Source organism: Mandrillus leucophaeus, unplaced genomic scaffold, assembly GCF_000951045.1.
Source record: "Mandrillus leucophaeus isolate KB7577 unplaced genomic scaffold, Mleu.le_1.0 Scaffold150, whole genome shotgun sequence".
Taxonomy (NCBI): Eukaryota; Metazoa; Chordata; class Mammalia; order Primates; family Cercopithecidae; genus Mandrillus; species Mandrillus leucophaeus.
Window position 1 is genome coordinate 2,639,344 of NW_012101477.1, and position 24,912 is coordinate 2,664,255.

The window sequence follows — 24,912 nt, forward strand, 5'->3', positions numbered from 1 at the left end:
CACGAAAACTTTAGGAAGACAACTCAACAGAATGAAGCAAGGGGAGTCACCAGCTGGGGCAGTTTCTTCTCACCTTCACTAGACTTCTTGGGCACTTGAAACTTGACAAGAAGCTTTTTCAATTGTTCTCTTACAGTCGCAGCTCTGACAAGACCCTTGTAATTCAGGAAATGTTCCTGACACCATTGAGAGTTCTTATTGTGCTAAAGAACAACCCAGAAAGAGGGAGTTAGAAAACAAACGTGTTCTCGACTAAGTCTACGTTGTAAAGATCATTCTTCTCGCTTCCCCCATGTGCTGTTCAATGGCATGAGATCTAAAGATTGGAACTGGTCCTTTTTTGCCCCATCTCTCAAAACAGATGTTAACAACCTTGCACACATCTGACTGCTCTGCAACCTCACTCTTTGCACTAAAGGGCAAATGAGAACTTAATGACACGTAGAGATGGTTTTGATCTTAAATACTTTCATTAGATGTAAACTATCAGAAAGAACCACTTCTCCATGGGGTTCTTTGTAAATCAATTTTTCTTCTCTGGCATGCTTGAATTTATCACTTTATTATATTAGAGGCCAACAATATGACACTTGCAAATGTAGAAATAATTTACAAATTACTAATGTTTGTCCCCAAAGCATGATTTTTCTATCAATAGTATTCAATTTTTTCTGCATTCGTAAGTATGATCATTATGTCTTAGAGTAAATTATTGCTGTGGAAATGTACCTCTGAAATTATATTGTAAGTTAAAGTGCTTTTAAAAAGAAAATGTAATTAAAGATATTCCAAGAAGGCAACCATAGAATAATATAATGTAGACCTATACCCACTTTCTACTGGTAGAGAAAGCTTCAGATTGCAGATGATACATTGTGCCTGTACAAATGAATTTTAACTGATTTAAGCCATAAGTCTCAATAAGAGGTGAATTTCTTTTTTCTGAAAATGTTTCACCAACTGAATCATCTCCTCAAATCACTGGTAAACAAAAATTCAGTATTTCTTCACTTCTAAAAGAGTATTTAAGAATATTAAAAATCTGAAATACTATACCCTTTCTTTTATGTAAGGTTTCTTTTTTCATCATTTTCATCACCTTTATTAACAATTTTTTATGAGAACTGTAAGCTGTATTATTTGCTTAGTTTTAAAGAATATTAACAATAAAAAATTAACATCACTTATAGCTAAATATAGGTGGGATATGTGAATATGCACAGATCTCAACTAAATGTCTTCTCATGGCATCTGGCATAACTTTGAAGAGTCAACCCAGGACTACAAGTTGCTCTCAGAAAATGTAACAGAACTTCCTATTCAAATGTTGCCTTTCTGTCTACTACGCGGTGGATATGAGATGACGTGAGGCTGGGCCACTGGCCTGCCACTAGTGTACCGTATCTCCAAGCAAGGGAAAGCAGTGAATGATTCCCGTGTTCTTCTCAGCAATACAGCACCACAAACTCAGGCAGAAAGCCCGACCCACCAGTTAGAAGTACTGGCAATAAATCTAAAAGGAAAATCAAGTGCTCTCTTGGCCATTCCTTTACAAACTGAACTTCTGGGATCCTCCTTCCTAGATCACCTCCAGAGGGTGGTGTGTTGAGGTGGCGCTTCGAGCAGTTGTGCTTACTTTGATAAATGCTTCATATACATTGAGCATAGTGAGGTGGTCGCCCTCCTCCACAGCAAATTTACGGTGCACTCGAATCTGGAAAGAATAAAGCAACATTCAGAATTTGACTCTTGGCTGGGTGTGGTGGCTCATGCCTGTAATCCCAGCATTTGGGGAGGCTAAGGTGGGAGGATTGCTTGAGCCCAGGAGTTTGAGACCAGCCTGGGCAACATAGGTAAACCCCATGACTACAAAAACTAAAAAAACAAACAAAATTAGCAGGGCATGGTGGTGTGTGACTCCAAGTCCCAGCTAGTAGGCTGAGGTGGGAGGATCACTTGAGCCCAGGAGCCATGTTTGCACCACTGCACTCCACCCAAAGGAAACAGAGCAAGACCCTGTCTCAAAAGAGAAAGAAAGAAATTGACTCCTGTAAGCCTTTTGCACTGGGAAATAATATTGCACGGTGAATAGCGTGTGGGTTATGGATTCAGAAAGAACTGGTTTGCAGCATTCTAGCTCTGCCATATCCTGAAAGAACGCAGCTTGGTTACTTAACCTTTCTCAGCCTTGACTTCCTTATCTGTAAAATCAGGAAACTAAACCTATCAAGATTGCTGTAGATTAAGATAATTTACTATAAAGTATCTGGCAAAGAAATTTGATAAAATGTTAGTGTTCTCGTCCCTCTCCTCCTCCAGGTTAATTAAAAACAAAACTAAACAAAAACAGACATAAGCATCTGGGCATAGAGGCAGAAAAACTTTGTAATCTATAGTTACACAACTGACAAGGAGGATTCCAACAATCCCTAAGAAAGTCTCTCTCTTCCTCATTACACATACAAATTCAGTCCCTCCATGCATAAGGGTCCTGATTCTCTGACTCTCAAACAGGAGCTGACTTTGAACTCATCTTTGACCTAACTCTATCAGCACACCTTACGTCTGAGTATCTAACTCTTCAGTATCAAAACTTCTCCTTCCACCTTTCCAGTGTTCACTCAATTAGTCATTGCTGATGCCTGCGCCTTAGGTGGGGATTGGATCTCTCTAGCTTATAATGATCCACCTGCAATATCACCATGATGCCGTGTGGTGCCCAGAATTAGCCTGCTATACCCTGGCACCTAACTTTTTATGTCACTAATGTGCCCACCGAGATTTCTAGCAGAGCAGTCTGAATGACAATTTCCCTGACAGAAACTAGAAGTTGATATTTCCATGGTTAAGGTGTGGGGCTCTGGACTGTGAATCCAGAGCCAACAATTCTGGCTGTGCAACTGTAAATGAGTTATCTAACCTCTCTGTGCCTCCATCTTTAAAACATGATAATAGGCTGGGCACAGTGGCTCACACCTGTAATACCAACACTTTGGGAGGTCAAGGCGGGCAGATCACCTGAGGTCAGGAGTTTGAGACCAGCCTGGCCAATATGGTGAAACCCCGTCTCTACTAAAAATACAAAAATTAGCCAGGCGTGGTGGAGCACACCTGTAATCCCAGCTATATGGGAGGCAGGAGAATTGCTTGAACCCGGGAGGCAGAGTGCAGTTGCAGTGAGCTGAGATCATGTCACTACACTCCAGCCTGAGCGACAGAGTGAGACTCCCTCTCAATAAATAAATAAATAAAATATGATAATAATATCTACTTCCCAGGTTTACGATGAAGATAAAGTGGAATGACGCCTGCAAAACGCCTGACACAACATCAAGCACACAATAAACACTCAAAACATGAGCAGATCACATTTGTACAGCTCTGTCTTCAGCAGTTCCTGGGTACAGTTTTGACAAGGAAAGCTCAAAGCGAAAGAGACTGGTACAGACAGCCTGGGGACAGAGCTGACTTACTGCCTGAGACTTCTGGTTTGGGGGGACCACAAAGATATTCTGGATCTGCATCATGGCAGCGATGCTTAGAATTTCCTGAGAACAGCCAAAGTTTCCTGTAAAACAAAAAGCATGTTTGGTTTCAACCATATAATGTGTCAACAAGAAGTGAAAGACATTTTATGATACTTTCTTTGCACCACACTGAAGACTAAGAACATATTTTTTTCTATGGCTTAATTTTTTAAAGTTTATAGTATATAAGCCTGTGCAACATGGCAAAACCCCATCTCCACAAAAAATTAAACAATTAGCCAGGCATGGTGGTATGTGCCTGTGGCCCAGCTACTCAGGAGGATTGCTTAAAGCCGGGAGGTCAAGGCTGCAGTGAGTCAAGTTCACGCCACTGCACTCCAGCCAGGGTGACAGAGCAAGACCCTCTCTCAGAAAAATAAAAACAAAAAAAAATAAAGTTTATAGTATATAAATATTTCACTCAGCCAAATGTGAAGTCCCATATGTAGCCCAGATGAACAGTAGCCTTGAAGGACTCCAAAAAAGAAGGTGTTACTGCCCTCTGCAGCTGAAATATGAGGGACTCTGACTGTAAGCCAAGCTCAAGACTGGCCCCATCACTAAGGGCAGGTCAGCTCCACACCTGCTCCCTACCCTCCTGTGGGAATATCTGGAATCCTGGCAGGAAGTCCGAGAGGGGAAGGGGACAGGGAATGAGAGGCTTGTGCCCCTACTGCTGTTTCTCTGCTCCTGACCACTTCTATGAAGTGGCTTCCTTCTCAAAAGGGTTCATCTCAGCTGGGAAGCCCAAGGCACAACTAGACCAGCAAAGCATGCTGCGGGGCTGCTGGAGCACCTGGAAACAGAGTCGGCAGCAATCACCACTCCAGGGCACAAGGCAAAGCACACTGCACTGCCCGTGTCCCATCTCCCCACTGACTCCCACCTCATGAATGATGCACTTCCCAGTCCACACTTAGAATCCTGTTTCTCGGCCAGGTGCGGTAGCTCACACCTGTAATCCCAGCACTTTGGGAGGCCAAGGCGGGCAGATCACCTGAGGTCAGGAGTTTAAGACCAGCCTGGCCAACATGGTGAAACCCCGTCTCTACTAAAAATACAAAATTAGCTGGGCATGGTGGCACACGCCTGTAATCCCAGCTACTCAGGAGGCTGAGGCACGAGAATCGCTTGAACTGAACCCGGGAGGCAGAGGTTGCAATGAGCTGAGATTGCGCCACTGCCCTCCAGCCTGGGCAACAGAGTGAGATACTATCTCAAAAAAAAAAAAAAAAAAAAAAAAATCCTGTTTCTAAATGGAAGCCTGAGGACAAGTGGTTGTTTCAAAACATAATTAGTTAGCTTTCCCCATACTGGGTCTGACTCTTCATAAATTGCCAGTTGATATAAAAGTTAGACAAAAGCAAGAAAAAATTAAACTATCTTTCCCAGGGGTAAAAAAAAAAATTATACTTTCTAGATGATTTTGATTTCTAATTATGAGAAGACTTCCAGATCTTTTATCCTAGAACTCATGTCCTCACAAAAATCTGAAGAAGTCAAAGAAATTGGAACCCTCGTGTACTGCTGACAGAAATGCAAAATGGTACACCCCTTAATGGAAAATCATATGGCACTACCTCAAAAAACTAAAAATGGACTTATATGCTCTAACAATCGCACTTCTAGGTATATATCCAAAGGAACTGAAACTGATATTTCAAGGAGATAACTGCATTCCCATATTCATTTCAGCATTATTTACAAAAGCGAAAATTTGGAAGCAATCCAAGTGTCCATTCATTGGATGAATGAATAAAGAAAATGTGGTATATATAAATATGTACACACCCAATGAAATAACATGCAGCCTTAAAAAAAGAAGAAAACAATGTCATTCACAACAGCATAAACGGAACTGGAGGACATTATGCCAAGTGAAATAAGGCAGGCACAGAAAGACAAACACCGTATGATCTCACTTCTATATGGAATCTAAAAAAGTCAATCTCATAGAAACAGAGAGTAGAAAGGTGATCACCAGAGGCTGGGAGATCCCCTAACTGAAACTAACAAAGTTTCAGTTAGACTGGAGGAATAGGTTTTGCACTGCATGGTGACCACAGTTAATAATAATGTATTGTATATTTCAAAATTGCTAAAAGAATAGAATTTTAACATTCTTAGCACAAATTCTTAGCACAAAAAAATGATAAGTTGGTGAGTTGGTGAATATGTTAATTTGCTTGGTTGAATCTACAATGTGTACATAGATTAAAACATCACACTGTATCTCATAAATATATACAATTATTATTTGTTAATTAAAAACAAATTTTTAAAAATTAAAGAATTATCATGATCTAGTAATTCCACTTCTGGCTATATACCCAAAAAACGTAAAAACAGGGACTCAAAAAGATATTTGTGTATCCATGTTCATAGCAGCATTATTCACAACAGCCAAAAGTTAGAAGCAACCAAAGTGTCTGTCAACAGATAAACAAAACATAGTGTAGATATACAATAAAATACTATTCCGCCTTAAAAATGAAGAAAACTTTAACACATACTACGACATGGATGAACCTTGTCGAAGACATTATGCTAACAGACACAAGAGAGTCACAAAGGACAAATACTGTGTGATTGCACTTCTGAGGGTTCTTAGAGTAGTCAAATTCATAGAGACAGAAAGTAGTGGTGGTTGCCAGGGGTTGGGTAAGGGAGAGAATAGGAAATTTGTGTTTACCAAATATGGAGTTTCAACGGAGAAGATGGAAGAAGTTCTAGAAATGGATGGTGCTGATGGTTGCACAACAATGTGAACGTACTTTGTATCACAGAACTACACATTTAAAATGGTTAAAACAATAAATGTTATGTTACAGATACATATATACTTTTTCACCATATTGCACCCTCTTCCCCAGGGTGCTCAGAATTCAGGCAAACAACACCTCTGACAGTCCAAATAAAATCAATTCAAGCTATCAGGCTCTACCCACCTGATTCAAGCAGCATTTTGGCAAACATGGGATTCAAAGGAAACTCTGCAATTCTCATGCCAAGCGGTTCAGTCAGGCGACAGTCTTTGTCCAGACCTGCCATAAGAACAACAAAAGAAATCAGAAGGCAGGTACCATTGTGTTGGAAGGCACGTAGTTGTTGAGAGAATAAAAGGAAATATATGCTAAAAAGAAGAAAGTATCCAAAAGGTGATTCATGCACTACCAAACTCCATGACACTAGAGTGCTATTACATTAAAAGAAAAGATCTCCACTGAACTCTTGAATACCCTGTTTTTAAACACTGATACTTTTAAAGACTTCTATTCAAGGACTTAATTATAAGGAAATGCCCTGCAGCCTTCTGCTTGTACCCTCTCCCCAAGCCACAACAGCCTCGCCTGTTCCCACTACTCCAAAGAGACCACTCTTCCCAACAACCTAACAACCGGGTAGTGCCAAACGCAAGGCATCTTCCTGACAGCCTCGGCAGCACTCAGCTCTGCTGGCCGCTGCTTCTTGGAACTACCCTTCGCCAGCTTCTGGCCCCCCACTCTCCTGGTTCTCTGCCATCTCCCTTGTCCCCTCACTGTCTGGACTTTCTTCCACCTCCAGGACAGGACTGGCCACAGATGTGCCAGGATGGCATTGATGGCATCCCATGTCCTGTGCCCTTCTCATACTACATGAGTGATATGGTTTGGCTGTGTCCCCACCCAAATCTCACCTTGAATTGTAAACATGTCAAGGGCGGGGCCAGGAGGAGATAACTGAAACACAGGGGCAGTCTCCCCGTACTGTTCTCATAATAATGAGTAAGTCTCGCAAGATCTGATGGTTTTATAAATGGGAGTTCCCCTGCATAAGTTGTCTTGCCTGTTGCCATGTAAGACATGCCTTTGCTCTTCCATGATTATGAGGCCTCCCCAGTCATGTGGAACTGAATTCATTAAACCTCTTTCCTTTATAAATTACCCAGTCTTGGGTGTCTCTTTATTAGCAGCATGAGAACAACAATGAGCAACTACGAGGCCAGCAACCTGGAATCTAAACACTAACCCAGATCCCTCTGGTGCCAACACCAGCCCTGTTCATGTGACTGCCTCCTGAGCATTTTGCTGAACTGGGCTGACTCCTTCAACTCCCCAACTGCCCTCCTTGCGCTCTAACACTCGCCAACATCCAGGTATTGGATTCCCAAGACCCCCAAGATACAGACTACTGTTTTACTACTTAAATGCTGCAAGACCTCAGAGTAAGGCAGAGTTCAGTAAGACATCTCTTTAAAGGTGATAATTCAGCTTGAAATTAAATGAAGCTGGGGGGCTCCCTCTACCTTTTCCAGCTTATTTAGGCTATTGAAGAAATAGGAAATATTTTAAATTTCATTGTTTGACCAGAGAAAAACCATCCCAAATAAAAATTCCTATGCTGTCAATATTCTCTCATCCTCACTACAGATCAGCCCAGGAAACATGCTTTCGGTTCCTATTACATGCTGGAGAAGAGGGTGTGGAAACCTCCAACACACATTCACTCCAGGTTGATCTTATGTAAATCCAGCTGAAGGTCTTTTAAATCACTGGAGCTCTTTTAAATCAGTAACTGGCTATTCACAGAGAAGTAAAATCAACATTATGAATGAAGATGGACCCCTACCTCACTCCACACCGAAAAAGTAACTCAAAATGGATCAGACCTAATGTAAGGGCCAAAACTATAAAACCCAGGAGAAGATCTTAATGACTACAGGTTAAGCAAGTTTCTTAGACATGACACCAAGGGCACACGTAACAAAAGAAAAATATAGATAAACTGAACCACACAAAAACTTAAAATTTTTGTACTGCAAACAATACTAATAAGTAAAAAGTAAGTACATGTAAGTAAAAAGCCAAACCACAGAAATGGAAGAAATATTTACAAACCACATATCTGATAAGAATACGTGCCCAGAATATATAAAGAACTTCAATTCAATTTAAAAACACAATAGCACAAATAAAAATGGGCAAAGGATTTGAACAGACTTTTCTCCAAAGAAGATTTACAAATGGGCAGCAAGCACATGAAACGGTGCTCAACATCATGACTCATCAGGGAAACGCAAATCAAAACCGAGATACCACTTCATACCCACTAGGATGGCTACAACACAAAAGACAATCACAAGCATTGGCAACAATGTGGAAAAACTGGAACTCTCATACATTGCTGGTGGGAATGTTCACCAAAACCATATTTACATGCTAATATTCATAGCAGCATTATTTATATTAGCCAAAAAATGGAAACAACCCAAATATCCATCAACCAATGAATGGATAAAAAATATGTGGTATATCCATACAACAGAATATTATTCAGCGAGAAAAAGGGATAAAGTACGAATATATGCTACAACATGAAGGAACCTGGGAAACATCTTACTAAATGAAAGAAGCTGCTATGGTTTGGATGTAGTTTGTCCCCACCAAAGCTCATGTTGCAATTTGATGCCCAACGTGACAGTGTTGGGAGATGGGGCCTAGTGGGAGGTGTATGGGTCATGAGGGTGATCCCTCATGAACAGGTTAATGCCCTTACCCAGGGTGAGTAATGGATTAGTTCCCACGACAGCAGGTTCTTAAAAGAGCCTGGCTTCCTCTGTTTCTCTTTCTGGCTTCCTCTCTTGCCATGTGATCTCTGCACCTGCCCACTCTCCTTTTGCTTTCCACTTTGAGTGGAAGCAGGCTGAGGCCCTCCTCAAATATAGCTGCCTAATCTTGGAGCTTTCAGCCACCTGAATCGTGAGCCAAATAAACCTCTTTAGAAATTACCCAGCCTCCGGCATTCTGTTACAGCAACAGAAGACAGACTGAGACAGAAGCCAATCACAAAAGTCCACATATTATACAAATTCATTTATATGAAATGTCCAGAAAAGGCGCACCTGTAGAGATAAAAAGTCTCTATAGAGATGGAACCAGATAGTGGTTGCCCTGGGCTAGGGGACTAGGGGGAAAGAGAATGAGAAGTTCGGCGCTAATGGGTAAAGATTTCTTTTTTGGGTGATGAATATGTTCTACAATTAGACTGTGGTGATGGTTGCACAACCATGAAAATATGCTGAAAGCCTCTGAATTTGTACACTGTAAACGAGTGAACATACATAAACTATACTTCAATACAGCTATTTAAAAAAAAGTAACACTCAAAATAAATCTCAAAAAGCAAAATCTCCACTAAAACTTAATTCCAAATTGGAAATTATATTCATTTGTGGTACCAGTCACAGAAAAGACAGTACTCCCCGAAGAGGTGAATTCAGACTATGATTTTCTCTATGTCAAGATAAATGCTATTAAGGTTGGTACAAAAGCAATTGTAATAACATCTTTAATCAACAAGTGAATAGAAGTTCCCCCATAACATCGTGTTTCCTTGCCCAAACAATACTAGAAGCTGATAATGTCCCCAATTCTCCACAAGTAACTCCAGGAATGAAATGAAGAGGATTTAGGGAGAGAATACTGAGCCATGATTAAGGATGTGGTCGTTAGCTGGAGAAAAAAGGTCTGGGGAGGTAAGATCTGACATCCTGGTTGGGAACTGCTGATCTCTAGATGTCTCTTAGGAGTGTGGCTCTGGTGATTCTTTTTAATAGCTTCTGACGAACTGGCATGTTTTATATACTGGCTGTCACAATCAGCTTTCATCTGTCTAATTATGGTCCCAACTTTCTATTTCAATAAAGTATCATTAAGGGGATTATATATAAGGGGAGAACCAACCCCATTCCTGAAGATACTAAGAGCCCTAAAGTGAATACGACCTCACTTTTAATATCGCAAAAGAGAACACATAATAACAAGAGAGAATGATGAAAAAAACTGGCATACCTCCCAGAGCATACAGTAACTCCAAGGCTTGAACCATCGACTGTGCTGGAGGGGGCTGGAAAAAACATTTAAAAATCTTTCTAAATCAATTTATTTGAGCAACAAACATTAAAATGTGGCTGTTTCCTTTTCAAATCCACTCACCCCTCTACCATGCCCCATTCTTCCCAGCCTCCATGTTTCTGTTCATGCTGTTGGCACTTCTCAAAATGTCCTTCCTGTTCTTCCAGGCACCCTTGTACCGCTCGGCCTTTACGGCTCAGCTTGATGAAACACTTCCCTTCAAAGCGCTCCCTCTTCCTCCCCTCCATCAGATGTGACAGGTCCCTATCTTAAACTACCTCTTCATCCCCCAGAGACCCACTTCAGGCCCCATGGTGGGTAAATAACATACGCTAAATTTGTTTTTTCTTAATCCCTGTCTGGAAACTGCAACATATGTTGAATTTGAATTTCAAAAAATAATAGTTCTAGAGAACCTAAAGTTCATAAGCAAAGCTGATGTAGTCAGCCTCAGTCTGATTTTCCAGATCTTTACCTCCTTTTCTTCTACAAATCTTGACTGAGCACCTAAGTGCCAGGCATCATATTTTTTTCTCTCTAAATTATGTGGTTTCTAATAACCCAGGTAATAAAATTATAGTACGTTTTTAAACTGCATAGCATGTTTTCTAAATGCATTTTTTTTCTAAATTCACATAGCATTTTTTTATAATTGCATTCACATAGCAAATGTATTTTAATCATCACGTTGTTTTAGCTCAGTTTTACAGATGTGTAAAGTGAACTGTAAAAAGGAAAAGACATCTGAACAAGGTCATATAGGCAGTTGGTGGCAAAGCTGAACTCAGGCCTCATTTTTCCCAGTCTACCTCCCCTACTTTGTTTGCCAAAGACCAAAGTTAAACTATTTTAAACGTTGTAGTGACTGAACACACAGGTGAACACACTCACAAGGGCAGGAACTAAACCTATTGGATTCATTACACAGAGAGGATTCAACAAATCAACATTGAGCAAATCATGTAAATGATCCACTAGCCCTTCCTTGGTGCCTACAACATCTTTCTCTACAAAGAGGCAAAACGGACAACACCTAAATGAAGGAGTTTAAACCCTCTGGGATCTTTTATACTGAGAGTGGATGAGATAACAGGAATAGCAATCTCTGAACTAGGCTTTTAACAATTACAGAAAAAACTAACAAGGTCATCTCTGACTCAATTCCTGGCCCGATTTCCAGTCAATTAACAAAAAAAACTTATCCCCCTCCCCACAAAAATCTTATCCATAGTATTTTCATCTAATCACATTCACTAGTATTTCTCTATGACCTCAACTGATTTGGGATAATACAGAAACACTGTTTTAACATATCTGGAATTACTGTGTATGTATAGTTTTAGTGTGGTCTTCTCACTACATGTTTTTCTGTTTTCATTGTTTCTTGCACCCATACAAACTTCACAGTAACTACTTGGGATGGCTGCATAATACTCGATGACGATCATACTCCATAAAGAAGTCAATTTTCTTATTGCTGGGCAATTAAGTTGTTTCTAGTTTTTCACCATTGTAAATAACATTGCTAAATATACAAAATTATATGTACTCTGTAATTTCAACCATAAAAACCACAATTTCAGGGGATAATAACCACAAGGAAATATGTGAAGATAAACTTGTATGTATTTTTTTTCATTTTTCAACTGTTCTAAATCATTATTTATTTTTTAAATTTAATATAAATGCTATAAGCATTATCATATATGTAAGCTTTTTTTCTTCTTCTGAATTATTTTTTCAGCAGAAATTTTTATGAGAAGAAATAGCAGGCATTTCTACAGTTCATTAAATGCCGTCAGAAAGCCCTCCATGGGGACAGAAACAGTGTAACATGGGAGGAATTTACTTTCCCAAATTGTGGCAGTTTTGGATTTCACCATTTTTCTTTATACTTAATCATTTAATTAGTGTAAAGTCAACTGCCCATGGTGGCTCACACCTGTAATCCCAGCACTTTGGGAGGCCAAGATGGGCAGATCACCTGAGGTCAGGCATTCAAGACCATCCTGGCCAACGTGGCAAAAACCCGTTTCTACCAAAAATACAAAAAATTAGCCGAGCCTCGTCTACTTGGGAGGCCGAGACACGAGAATCGCTTGAACCCATGAGGCAGAGGTTGCAGTGAGCTGAGATCACACAACTGCACTCCAGCCTGGGTGACACAGTGAGACTCTATTTCCAAAAAAAAAGAAAAAAATAGTGTAAAGTCATCCTTTATAGCTATATCAACGTGCAGTCACCTCTCTCCTAGAGAAGCTCAACATGTCCTAATGATAGTTACAATTTGAATTTGTGCTGTTTTTTTCCTTTAGCTTTATTTATTGAATATTTACTGTGAATGATGTACATATAAGAACTCTTCGTATTTTTTGAGATACTGATCTGTCATTTCTGTCACTGCATGTTTTTCTTTAATTTTACATGTGGGGCTTCTCATAAGCTTTTAAATTGGCACATACTGTTCATCTTTTCTTTTTTTTTTTTTTTAAGAAGGAGTCTTGCCCTATTGCCCAGGCTGGAGCGCAGTGGCACAATCTAGGCTCACTGCAACCTCCGCCTCCCAGGTTCAAGCGTTTCTCCTGCCTCCAGCCTCCCAAGTACCTGGGACTACTGGCGCATGCCACCATGCCTGGCTAATTTTTGTATTTTTAGTAAAGACAGGGTATCACCACGTTGGCCAGGCTGGTCTTGAACTCCGGACCTCAAGTGATCCACCTGCCTCGGCCTCCCAAAGTGCTGGGATTACAGGCATAAGCCATCACGCTCAGCCTGTTTATCTTTTCTTTATAATATCTTCTACTCTACACCAATAAACAAAGGGTCCATTTTCCCTATACTTATGGTAAGGTAAGTACACAATTTTCTTTGGGAGAGTTGATATTTGTATGTTCTAGTCTTTCATTCACCTATTTTACCATCACATATGACATTAGGGACTTTACGATCCAAGAATCCAGACTTGTCATACCATATACAGTTGGGAAAAAACAAAGTTCCCAAATCATAAAAATTCTAGAAGAAAGTATGAGTGAATATGTATTAACTGACCCAAATATAAGAAGTATTTCATAAGCACAAGAATAACCAAAGAGGCCGGGGGTGGTGGCTCACGCCTGTAATCCCAATACTTTGGGAGGCCCAGATGTGTGGATTACCTGACCTCAGGAGTTCAAGACCAGCCTGGGCAACAAGGCAAAACCCTGTCTCTACTAAAAATACAAAAAATTAGCCAGGCGTGGTGGCACACACCTGTAATCCCAGCTACTCACGAGGCTGAAGCACAAGAATCACTTGAGCATGGGAGGCAGAGGTTGCAGTGAGCCAAGATGGCACCATTGCACTCCAGCCTGGGCTACAGAGTGAGACTGTCTCAGAAAAAAAAAAAGAAAAAAGAATAACCAAAGAAATCATAAAGGCAAAAATAGATTACTGTGAATATGTTTAGAATGTCCACACATTAAAAAAAAAAATAAAATACAAATAGAAAATATTTGTAAGAAATATTATAGACAAAGATTAATGTCTTTAATATTCAAAGGACTCTTGAAAATCACTAATAGACACAAATTCTAACAGATAAATAGCTTAACAATTCAGAAAAAATACAAACTGACTAATAAATGTTTTTATAAAAAGCTACCTTATGAGAAATTTAAAAATAATTATAATAAAGGTAATTTCCCCCCTCTCTCTCTCTGGCCAATCAAGTCAGCGAAACTAAAAGAAGATAACATAGCACAACGGAAGTATCACAAGGTGGGCATTCATGCACTGCTAGAGTTGACATTGGTAAAGCAATCTGGCCACGTAACAGGACCCTCAACAGGACTATGGCTCTTTGACCTAGTCATTTCACTCCTAGAAATCATCTCAAGAAGCAATCAGATACAAGGGTCTTCCTGCAGCTCTATCTAAACCCTCCAGGATCCCCTAGTCATGGTACTCCTGCATCTAGGCCTGTACAAAGACTAGCTGTCCTGAACTCTCCACTCCTCCCAACCTGGTGAGATCCTATTTGGGTTTCAGGTTTCACCTGGGACACGACTGACTAAGGTGGGGGCACTTCCTCTGTCTCTCAGAGCCCTGGGCACACTGCTCTGTAATTACCCACTTACTTGTCTCTATTCCCCAGCAGACAAGAACAGGAACTATATAAGAACAGGAATTGAGGCTACCTTGTCTGGCTGTTTTCCCCTACGTCCTGCACAGGGCCTGGTTGCAAAGCAGACACACAACACATGACCTGAGTAGGGAAAAAGAAGAAAGACAGCATGCCCTACGACAGTGTCCTGACATTCCCCTGTGAGCTCCCTAGCCTCCCTATGGCCCCAGACAGCAGGCAGGACTTACCGACATGAAGTGGAACCTGAGGACATTGTCAATTCCTAGCGCTTTCAGCTGCAGGATGACAGGTGCCAAATTACTACGCTGCATCTCAGGAACCGTAGACTGAGGCAACTTGTCAAAGGCTTCCTCTGAGGATAGGAAATCAGAACTGTTTGGGACCAAATGTCACAATCAAATGCAATCACTATACCAAGGGACAAATTTTCTTCTCTATCTTGAAAAAGAAGCTCTAGGATTCTAGGAGCAGATGCACATGATAACATGATATAAAGTTATTTTTATACTTAGGAAAGACCATTCTATTTTAAAATGCCTTAGATAAATATATTTGAATACACCTTTATAAAACTTTTTCTTTTTGCTTTAAAATGCTATTTTTTTAATGTTTTTTGTCAGCAAAACATTAAATCAAACCAATAAGTATTTGCTGAACAACTCTATCAGTTCCCAGTTGCCACCATCTCTGTCTGGAATAAGTCAAGGAAGCAAGAGCTTCACATACAAGCAAAGAATAACCTCAAGATAAATCACCAAAATATAACGAATGACCAAATCTTATAAAGAGCAAAAATTGTCCAAATCAAAGTTTTTAAATCAACGAAGCAGGTACACAATATCGTTCCCAGAATCCAATGCTGCCCCAAACCAAGAAATGAATATTTACATGCCCTGCCAGGAAAAAAAGGTGACCTTACACAGGAAAAATCATCCTCAGACACAGAGATCCCAAGACAGGAAGGGCAGAAAAGGAGGGGGAAGGAGAATAGACTTTGGAAGAAGGCCTTTTTATAAAAGCTAGGCAGGAAGGGTGGGGAAAAAAGAGGAAGAGTTTAAATCATTTTCATGTATATTCAGAAAGCTTAAGGATTACATAGAGAATGCTCCACCCACCAAAATCTCCCACATCAGTCAACATTTTAACTGATGCACACCCTTCGTAAACAATACAAGGGTGACCCAACTTCCATTTAGATCTTAAAGCTTTAGTTAACCAGAAAAAAAAAAGTGCCTTGAAGAAATACCACTGTCCCTGAAGAACTTCAAAAAGGTTTTCTTTGAGAAAATAGACAACCAATATTCTGTGGACTAACTGATACAAATTGGGTCTAACTGGAAGGTTCTGGATGACAGCCAACAGCAAGAAGTTCCAAACGAGATACTTCAACAGCATTTGGGGTACAGCTTCTTGATAATATAACCCCATTTTCCAAGCACTCTACTGACCAAGGAGAAACAAAGTTATCACATAAGAGGACCACTCTGCCGAAAAGCTCACAGGAAGTGGGTGTTTCCTGAAAGTTCAATGACATGCAAGTTCTCCTGAGGACTCAAGTGTGTGAGGCATAGGGCCAGAAGCTGTAGGAGTCGCAGGCAATCCCCTTGAAAAGCTTCAGTGATATGCAGGGGTCTGGGACCTGGACCAGAAACAGTTGACCCTCAAGGAGAAATAGGAAAAGTCCCAAGGAGTGGTCTTCCCAAAGAGAAATGGAAGCTCAGGGAAGGAGGAAGCAGGGTGGCCAGAAGAAAGCCTCCAGGGAAGCTGCATGTTGCCATTTGAGGGAGGATTTGAAGGACAAAGAGGATCTGTTGGGCAAAGAGGAAACAGCCCAAGGAAAAGATATCAAAGTGTTTCTCATGCAGAGAGCATGTCGTGTAGTTCAGCTGGGAAGCAATGTGTAGTGGTTAATAGGAGAAGTAAGCTGAGGAAAATTCCTGCATGGCTTGAGAAACTGTGGAGGGTCTGAGCATGTGGCACCCTGTTCAAAGCAACACTTTCTGGAGGCTCCTGTGGAAGCCTAGAGGCTGGATACCAATGCATTCACTACAGCCAGGGGCCCTCCCTAACCCAACTTCCACTAAAACTGCTCATGCAAAGAGATTCAACGACTTTTCACCCAAACCCACCTGCCTATCTTTAGTCTGTGATTTCTTGGTGCATGAGATAATGCTGGCCTCTATAAAAGTAACTTGAGCTCCTTAAAAGTTAAACAAAATTACATATAACCTTGTAATAGCCAAACGAATTAAAAACACCTACTCAAGTACATGTACATGCAGGTTCATACCAGCACTGTTCACAGTAGCCAAAAGGCAAAAACAGCCCAAATATCTACAACTAATAAATGAATAAACAAAGTGTGGTTTATCTGTACAACAGAATATTAGTCAGTAATAAAAAGGAATTAAGTACATGTTACAATGTAGATAAACCTCAAAAACATTATGCTAAAAGAAGCCAGACACAAAAGGTCACATATTGTATGACTCTTCACATGAAATATCCAAAAGAGAGAAATCCATTGAGAAGAACACAGGTTGGTGATTTCCAGGCACTCGCAGCCAGAAAGAATGGGAAGAAACTGCTTAATGCATAAGGGATTTTACTCTGGAGTGGCTGAAATGTTCTGAAACTAGATGGAGGTGGTGGTCACACAACATTGTGAATTTAATAAATTGTTCACTTTAATTTGGTTAATGTTGTGTTACATAAATTTCACCTCAATAAATAATTTTTGAAGAGAAAAATGTCTTGAAATCTTCTCTGCATGTCAGAATCCCTTTCAGTCCTGGCTCTCCCTTTTCTACTGTAGTCATTTCTTCTTAGCATCTTCAGTGGTTACCCTTGGTCCTCTGGTCCTGGGTTCTGCCTATTCTCTCCCTTCCATGAATGTTCCAAACCCACTTCCTTCCCTGCAAGTACTTGTACATTCCATTCCCTCTGACTGGTATGCTGACACTGAATCTCCCCAATCACCTCTTCACCTAGATAAGGACTGTACTGCCAATAAGATCAGGCTCAAGCACCACCCTGGTTGTGAAGCACTCCCCAAATCCCCAGAAGGATAACACCAGCTTCTAGGAGAAGGCATCTAAGGTAGCTTCATGAGGGAATTGCCATCTGAGAGAGGATCTGAAAGATAAGGAGGATCTGCTGGGCAGAGAAAACAGCCCAAGGAAAAGCCTCTGCTCTCTGCTTCCAAGGCTCCCGATTCTTTATTGCTCCCTATCATACCATAGTATGCTGATCTGTTTTGAGGTCTACCTCCACCACCAGACTGTCAGCCACTGTGGCCACAGACCGTGGTTACTAGCCCCAGATCTCCAAGCTCTAGCATCATGGCCAGCATACAGTAGATGCTCTACAAACACTGCTAAAAGAAAGATCAACATCAAAGACTGAACAAGGACAATGATAACCAGAAAGGAAAAGAAGAGACAAATGGCAGAGCTAAAACCCCTGGACCTTCTTCAGGGGTAGCGACGCCAGAAGAAACAAAACAAAATAAAACAGAAAACCCTGGGCCTGGTTAAGTGAATGCAGACGGATACTGGATAGAGAAGGGAATTAACAATGACTTGGAAATTGAGTTTGGACAACTGGGGAAAATCTCAGCAGCATTCCCCACAAAAGAGAAGTGCAGAGAGAGAAAGGGCAGCTCTGGGTCCATCACTGTCTGTAGGTAAGGCTCTCTTCAAGCTGGATAAAAAGCTCCAGAAGGGCTGAGACAGTATTAAAATTGCCTTCTGTTCCCTCAGAGCCTACCTAGCATGATGCACAGCACAGAGCAGGAGTTCATCAACTATTTGTTTTCTATGAATGAGTCTCGGGACAGACCTTCCATTTTCACTTGGCAAAGATGCACTGAACCAGAAGTAAAAGTGGAACCCAATGTGAGGCTCCACAAGACTCAGGGATCTCGGAATACGAAAACAGTACATTAAGTCAAGAAAGAAAGGCAAGAAAGGATCCAGGACACACAGCCCATGCCCTAGGGGCACATGGCTACACAGGCCTGTGCCCAGATGTTAGGTTAGAACAGGATAGCAAATAGGCGGTCACTCACAGGCCAGCTTTGGCCAATGGGGACTAGTAACAAAGAAACACCATATTTAAAGTGAGGAAGGTGGTGGGGGGCAGATTACACAGGGCCTTGTGAGGAAGGCCTGTATTTTATGTTAAGTTCTACCATTAGGAGTAAACATTTGCTATACTCTGATGCCCAGGTTGACTACGAGAAAGTCAAAAACCCTTAGGGAAAGCCACACTAACCTGTATAAAGGCGATAACATTTTCCCGAGCGACTACGACCACCACGTCCTGCTCGCTGGTTAGCTGATGCCTGGGAGACTGGCACCACCACCAAGCATTCAATAGCTGTCCTGGGATTGTAGGCTCGGAGTTTGACAAAGCCACAGTCAATCACATACACAATGCCACTGATTGTGATAGAGGTTTCTGCCACATTGGTGGCCACTATCACCTAAGTTCCGCACAGAAAGAAGAACAAAAGTCATTTTACTCTTTTTGCTTTTAATAAACTCCTAAAAATCCTAAAAGATTTAACATTTCCAACATTGCAGAATCTGTGAGAGGCAGTTTAATATACTAGAAAGAGTGTGAGTTTCGATGTCGGGGGGGTGCCCTGGATTTGAATTCTCCCTAATCATGTGACCCTGGATAAGTTACTCAACCTCCTGAACCTGTTTCCTCATCTACATCATAAGATTTACCACTTCCCTTAGGGCTACTGAAGGGACTATATACAATTAATGTATAAAGTGATCAGAGCCTAGTATTTGTTAGTTTTTCCCTTTGGCATAACCAAAATAAATCACGACCACCTTGCGCAGGTATAGTCATTTATTCATTCATATCGTGATTACTTCCTGAGGGTATGCACTTTGTCAAACACTGTTCAAGGTGACGGGATGTAGGATAAACAAGACAGACAAGGCCCCTGCTCTGCCAGAGTTTACATTCTAGTGTGAGTGGGCTGAAGACTTGCTGAACATAAACAAGAAGATAATTTCAGAGTACAACAAATACTATAAAGAAAATATTAATACAATGAGGCAATATGATATGATATAGTATATAACATGTATATTATATATTATTATAATAATAGGGCATGCTACTTTACATTTGTTGGCCAGGGAGAGCCTCTGTGAAAGATTTTGAGCAGAGACCTGAGTAACAAGAAGCAGCCAATCCTACAGAGATTCAAGAAGAAGGAACAGTTCAAAGGAAGGAGAAACAGCCAGTGCAGCCAAAATACAGAGTAAGTACAAGATGAGGTTGCAGAGGGAGGCAGAGATGCGATTATATGTGGCCTCTGGGTCACCATGAGGTATTTGCATTTTATTCCCAGTACATCGGGAGCTGCCCCTGGAGGGTTTAAGTAGCAGGGGACACATACATATAGCAGTTACAACTTTTTTCAGGCACTTTACATTTTATAAATCATTTTATAAAAATTATTTTATAAAGGATGATTTTATAAAATAATCTTTCTAATATTTTTAAGTAGTTGGGATTAAGATATTATGCTATTAAACCATCTATCTGAAAGTTATTATTATTTATGTTTTACAGCTGCAAAAACTCAGATTCAAGGTTAAGTCAGTCGTCCCAAGGCACACAGTAGCTCAGGGGCAGAATCCAGGTCTCCTGATTGACTGGCTGCAATTAATGTTTGATGCGGCAGACTCAAGTTGCTCCATCCCAATGGTCAAGAAGCTGAGCGCCCTCTTCCAGGTGATCTGAAATTGGGAGTGGATCCTCAGACCATCCCTCACCTGCTCTATTCTCTGCCACCTGTTCATAAATAGCTACTACAGTAAAAGTTGTCCTCAGGCTGGTTCTGCGCGGTCCTCATCTAATGAAAGGAAAAGGCAGAGTCAGGCCCAGGGGGACCATGAACAGTGGGCGGACTGGCTGCCTACCGGCTCCTTTAAACCAGTGCTTTCCACCACACCCTTCCCCACTCTCACTTCAAGGCTAAACATTTTTAAGCCACACCTTGAATTAACTGATTTAAATTTGGCCCTTTAAAATAGGCAAGCTGATACTTAAATTATTTAGAAACCATGTGTACCAACCTTTCTATTGCTCCTGACAGATGACCTAAATCCCTGCAAATAATCCCTTCAGCCAAAGTAAGCACGTGTCGTGGGAAATATTAGGAAGGCAGAGGAGAAGAAAAGGGAAGTCACCTGATCTGATAACTACTGTCAGAGTGACCCTTCAGTGGGATGGGTTTAGAATCTTCACAACGGGCCAGGCGCAGTGGCTGACGCCCGTAATCCTGACACTTTGGGAGGCCAAGGCAGGCGGATCACAAGGTCAGGAGATCGAGACCATCGTGGCTAACAAGTGAAATCCAGTCTCTACTAAAAATACAAAAAAAATTAGCCGGGTGAGGTGGCGGGCACCTGTAGTCCCAGCTACTCAGGAGGCTGAGGCAGGAGAATGGCGTGAACCCGGTAGGCGGAGCTTGCAGTGAGCTGAGATTGCGCCACTACACTCCAGCCTGGGGCGACAGAGCGAGGCTCCGTCTCAAAAAAAACAAAAAAAAGAAAGAAATCTTCACAATGTATTGTGTGCTTTTAGATCTACTACACAGAAATACAGACCTAGAAGTCTGCCTTGTATTTAGCAAGTTTCAAAACAAGTAAATGAGCATCATTATGATTTATAGACGGCTGCCAACACCCTTGGTCATCAGGATAGTCTCACCTTTCTGACACTGCGTGACACCCTTTCAAACACTTTCATTTGCTCAAAGGAAGGCAGTCCTGCATACATGGGGAGAACTCGGAGGTGTCTCTTCATCCCAGTGCGAGCTAACGCCCGAGCCTGCTCGATGAGCATCGACACAACAGTTTCTACCTCTTCCTAAAGACATTGAACCAGGAACCAAAGAAACTGAGATCACTTTAAAGCATGCTATTTTATCATACTGAAAGAAAATCAAAGTCAGAACCTGGATTTTAATTTTGGTCAGATGCAATAATTTCAGTGCCATCATGTTCCACTCTGGGATGATATTTAATTAAATGCTAATAAACAATGAAGACAATGGGTGAAATTTTGCAACTACACTATTAGTTACTAAAAAATCAATATGATCTGCAATGAATGGACGAGTTCCCAATAAATAAAAACAATGACTATTTTACCCAGCATACATATACAGTGTCAAACAAGCATCGCATGCATATGGACAAGTTGTAGCATATAAAATCACTAGAAGCTTTCTCCAAAAAAGATTACTGAACCATGGAAAGTGTTTGGCAGTGGAAAAGATTACAGTTGGAGGGTAGGTCTGAATAGTGCTGCCACCTTCAGTGAGCACTTGGGTCTGTTCAGTTGTTTTACCAGTAATATGACCACTTATCACCTTCAGGATGAGCTGTAAAGGTGTCACTGGAAAAAGAGGTACACAGCAGCAACATGTGTGCAGGACCATGGACCCAATGTAGTATCCAATTCTGGCAAACAAAACAGCCCTCACTCAACTACTTAGTTTATTTGGAATCAGTTAATACATTTAAAAAACATTTAACCCTCTGCAGACAGAACAGGCAGAGGCTAACGACTCCCCTGACAATCTAGATGGTAGGTGAATGACATCAAATCAATTTTTTACATAATTATGGAACCACAAAATATAACAAAACATGAAATAAACGGCTGAGTAAAGTAACAAGGCTCTGTATTAATTTTGGTGCTGTCTTAACATGTCTGTTCATCAGAGAAGTACAATGGCATTACCTGGCCAGTAAGAAATGCTAAAATGTCTCCGTCTCCCTCTGTCTGGTGAATTTTCACCACAGTTTCCACAGTTGATTTGATATAATCTGGAACAGGACTGAAAAGACAAATGGGATGAATTCATCACTAGAATATGCTCGTTAATTACAGATCAATTACCCTAATAATCTGGCAGCAAAGCTCATAAAAGTGAGTTTGGGCCTGCCCAGTAGGTAATTAGTACATTGATAAATAAAATAAATATTCATTTTTTTCAAATCTAATATTCAAGAATAATCCATAATTATATGTCAACTATGATTTTTAGATTTGCAAAGAAATAAAATGATATACCCATACAAACAGATGTGCTATCTTTAGTATGCAAAGACATCGGACCAATGAAAATCGGGAGCTGTGGTCCCAGTGCTAAAGCCCATGCTCTTCCCAGCCCGTTTTCCCTCCTAATCAATAGCAGCATTTATGGGTCGGCTGGATGGCCCTGATGGATGTGCTCTCCAACAAAACGATTCAGAAATCAAGTCCACAACTCTGGATTTATCAGCCACTGGAACAGGCTCCTGGTCTTTGCTTGTGCAGTGACTAGTACAGGATTTAGGATGGCCCCTTGCTTGTCCAAGTAGGCTACTCCCAAAAGTGCCAACTGGGCCTTCTAGCTAGGGATGTAGAGAACTGAGAGCCAAATGATTCAAATCACCAATACTGCCCCTGCTGACATGCAGCCTTGTAAACCCCAGTTCTGAAAACTATCAAGCTTCCCTCCCCAAAACCTTTTACCACTTTTGCTCTCTCTGGCTGAGCTACTAGCCACAGACTCACGGAAACTTGCGTGTCAGTGTGAAGAGTTTAAAGTAAATTCAGCAGTGATGCAGAGCAGGTTAAAAACATTCTAGACCAATGACAAGGGACACAAAACATGCTCCTCCCCATCCTTTAGAGTTGCGAGCAAATGCAGTTCTAACATTCTACATCAGAGGCCGATGGTGATTTTCTAATCAACATCATCAAGAATTCAAGCATCATCAAACCTTTGTAGATAAAAGACATCCACCGGAAATGTTCGCCCTTCCACTGTAAGGATCACACTTGTATCCCTTGCTGGATCACTGGTTTCATTTTGATTAAAGAAATCCCGGAATTTCTAAAAAGAAAAAAATTAATTCTTCATTTCTCTTAGAGAAAAAGGTTCATAGCAATTCATGGAGGGAAAAAAATAATATAAAACTGGCCAAACACAGGTGGGTAGCAAGGATTACATATACGCAATACAGATTACGGGTTGTAACACATATTTTTTAAACTCACATTTTTCTAACTGCAATTGTGGGGAATCACATCTCAATGACAGTCTTTACTAAAGTTTTCATAAAAATAATAAAGGTTAGATTGCAAAAGTGCATTCAGTATAGCATCTGAGTTAACATGTAGCTGTAGTACTATTTATCTTATTCCTATCCTCTGTATTTCATTTAAGCAAAAATTAGGTCAAAGGTGTGATTCAAGTTCAGTACAGGTTAGATCACGTTGGTGCGTAACTCTATCTGGAAAACATAGATATGATCATTCGAGTTATCAATTTATAAGGAAACTTTTCCTTCTGTGAACAGTAGGTGTGTTTCTGGCCCCATTGTTAATGGTTTTAGGTCACTTGATGGCAGGGATAGTGTCTTCTCCATCTTTACACGCCCTACAGTAGTGAGTGCGAGGCTTTGCATGGGGTAGGCCATCAATCATGTACTTCCCCGACACTCGTGCAGCACTGCTGGGAGAAGTGTCTCTTGGCAGTTTCTCCCAAACAGGTGGCCACATCCTATTTAATGGTACTTGACTACCACTTGCAGCCCACAAGGAGACCGGTCTTAAGGGCTCTGGCCAATGATGGAGGAAGGAAACACCACCAAAGATCCTCTCTTGGGGAATATGACCCTAAGGTACAAAGAGAAGCTGCAACTGAGAAGAGTTAAGTGACTATGCAGGCAGGCAAGTGAGCACCAGATGGGAAGCAGCTAGTATCCACTGCAGAGGGGGCACGGATGTCCCGTCGGGTGGAGTGCTCCACGATTTGAATCTGGGTCCCCTTTCCATTCCCCACCTCTACTCATTTCCCCAAGGCCTGGCTACGTAACTGCAAAGCTTGTCTTTATTTCCCTGTGTACCTTTATAAACCATGTCCATCCTGCTCCAGGAAACCCAAAAGCCCAGGAGCTCTGCTAATGAACAGCATCAAACACTAAGTGAAGGGGCTCCGAGGGGTATTTTTAAAAGAGTAAACTCGATTTAACTACAAAGTACAGGGATGTTATACATTAACCTCAAAATTGAGAATAAGCACAGACATAAAAGTGCCTCATGCCAACAAAACTATGTTTTGCTATGCAGAATTCCACACAGTACCCCTGTTCACTTTCTTTTGGGTAAATTCCCTTCAAGTTGCTTCAGCCTTCCTGCATCCCTATGACATGCACAGCACAGGTACACTAGAAGTAACACACAAACAAGTGGGAACAGAGACCCCATGCCCCAAAAGAGTAAACAGTTCACAGAAGGCAGATGTGCAAAGAGCTGATAAAATAAACCCTAAGGC

General features: G+C 41.1%; 1 protein-coding gene across 2 annotated transcripts in view; it reads right to left on the minus strand.

The window, feature by feature from the left end:
• The window catches only part of DHX35 (DEAH (Asp-Glu-Ala-His) box polypeptide 35), a 90,867-nt gene that overhangs the window by 14,241 nt on the left and 51,714 nt on the right, over nt 1-24,912 (minus strand). For both annotated transcript variants that reach the window (XM_011974966.1, XM_011974965.1), the window contains 10 exons: nt 23,357-23,469; nt 22,329-22,425; nt 21,291-21,449; nt 18,822-19,032; nt 14,774-14,898; nt 10,358-10,412; nt 6,476-6,571; nt 3,474-3,568; nt 1,637-1,714; nt 74-203 (listed from right to left, as the gene is read on the minus strand). In XM_011974966.1, coding sequence (XP_011830356.1) covers nt 74-203; nt 1,637-1,714; nt 3,474-3,568; nt 6,476-6,571; nt 10,358-10,412; nt 14,774-14,898; nt 18,822-19,032; nt 21,291-21,449; nt 22,329-22,425; nt 23,357-23,469 — 1,159 coding nt within the window. The remainder of the gene's footprint in view (nt 1-73; nt 204-1,636; nt 1,715-3,473; nt 3,569-6,475; nt 6,572-10,357; nt 10,413-14,773; nt 14,899-18,821; nt 19,033-21,290; nt 21,450-22,328; nt 22,426-23,356; nt 23,470-24,912) is intronic.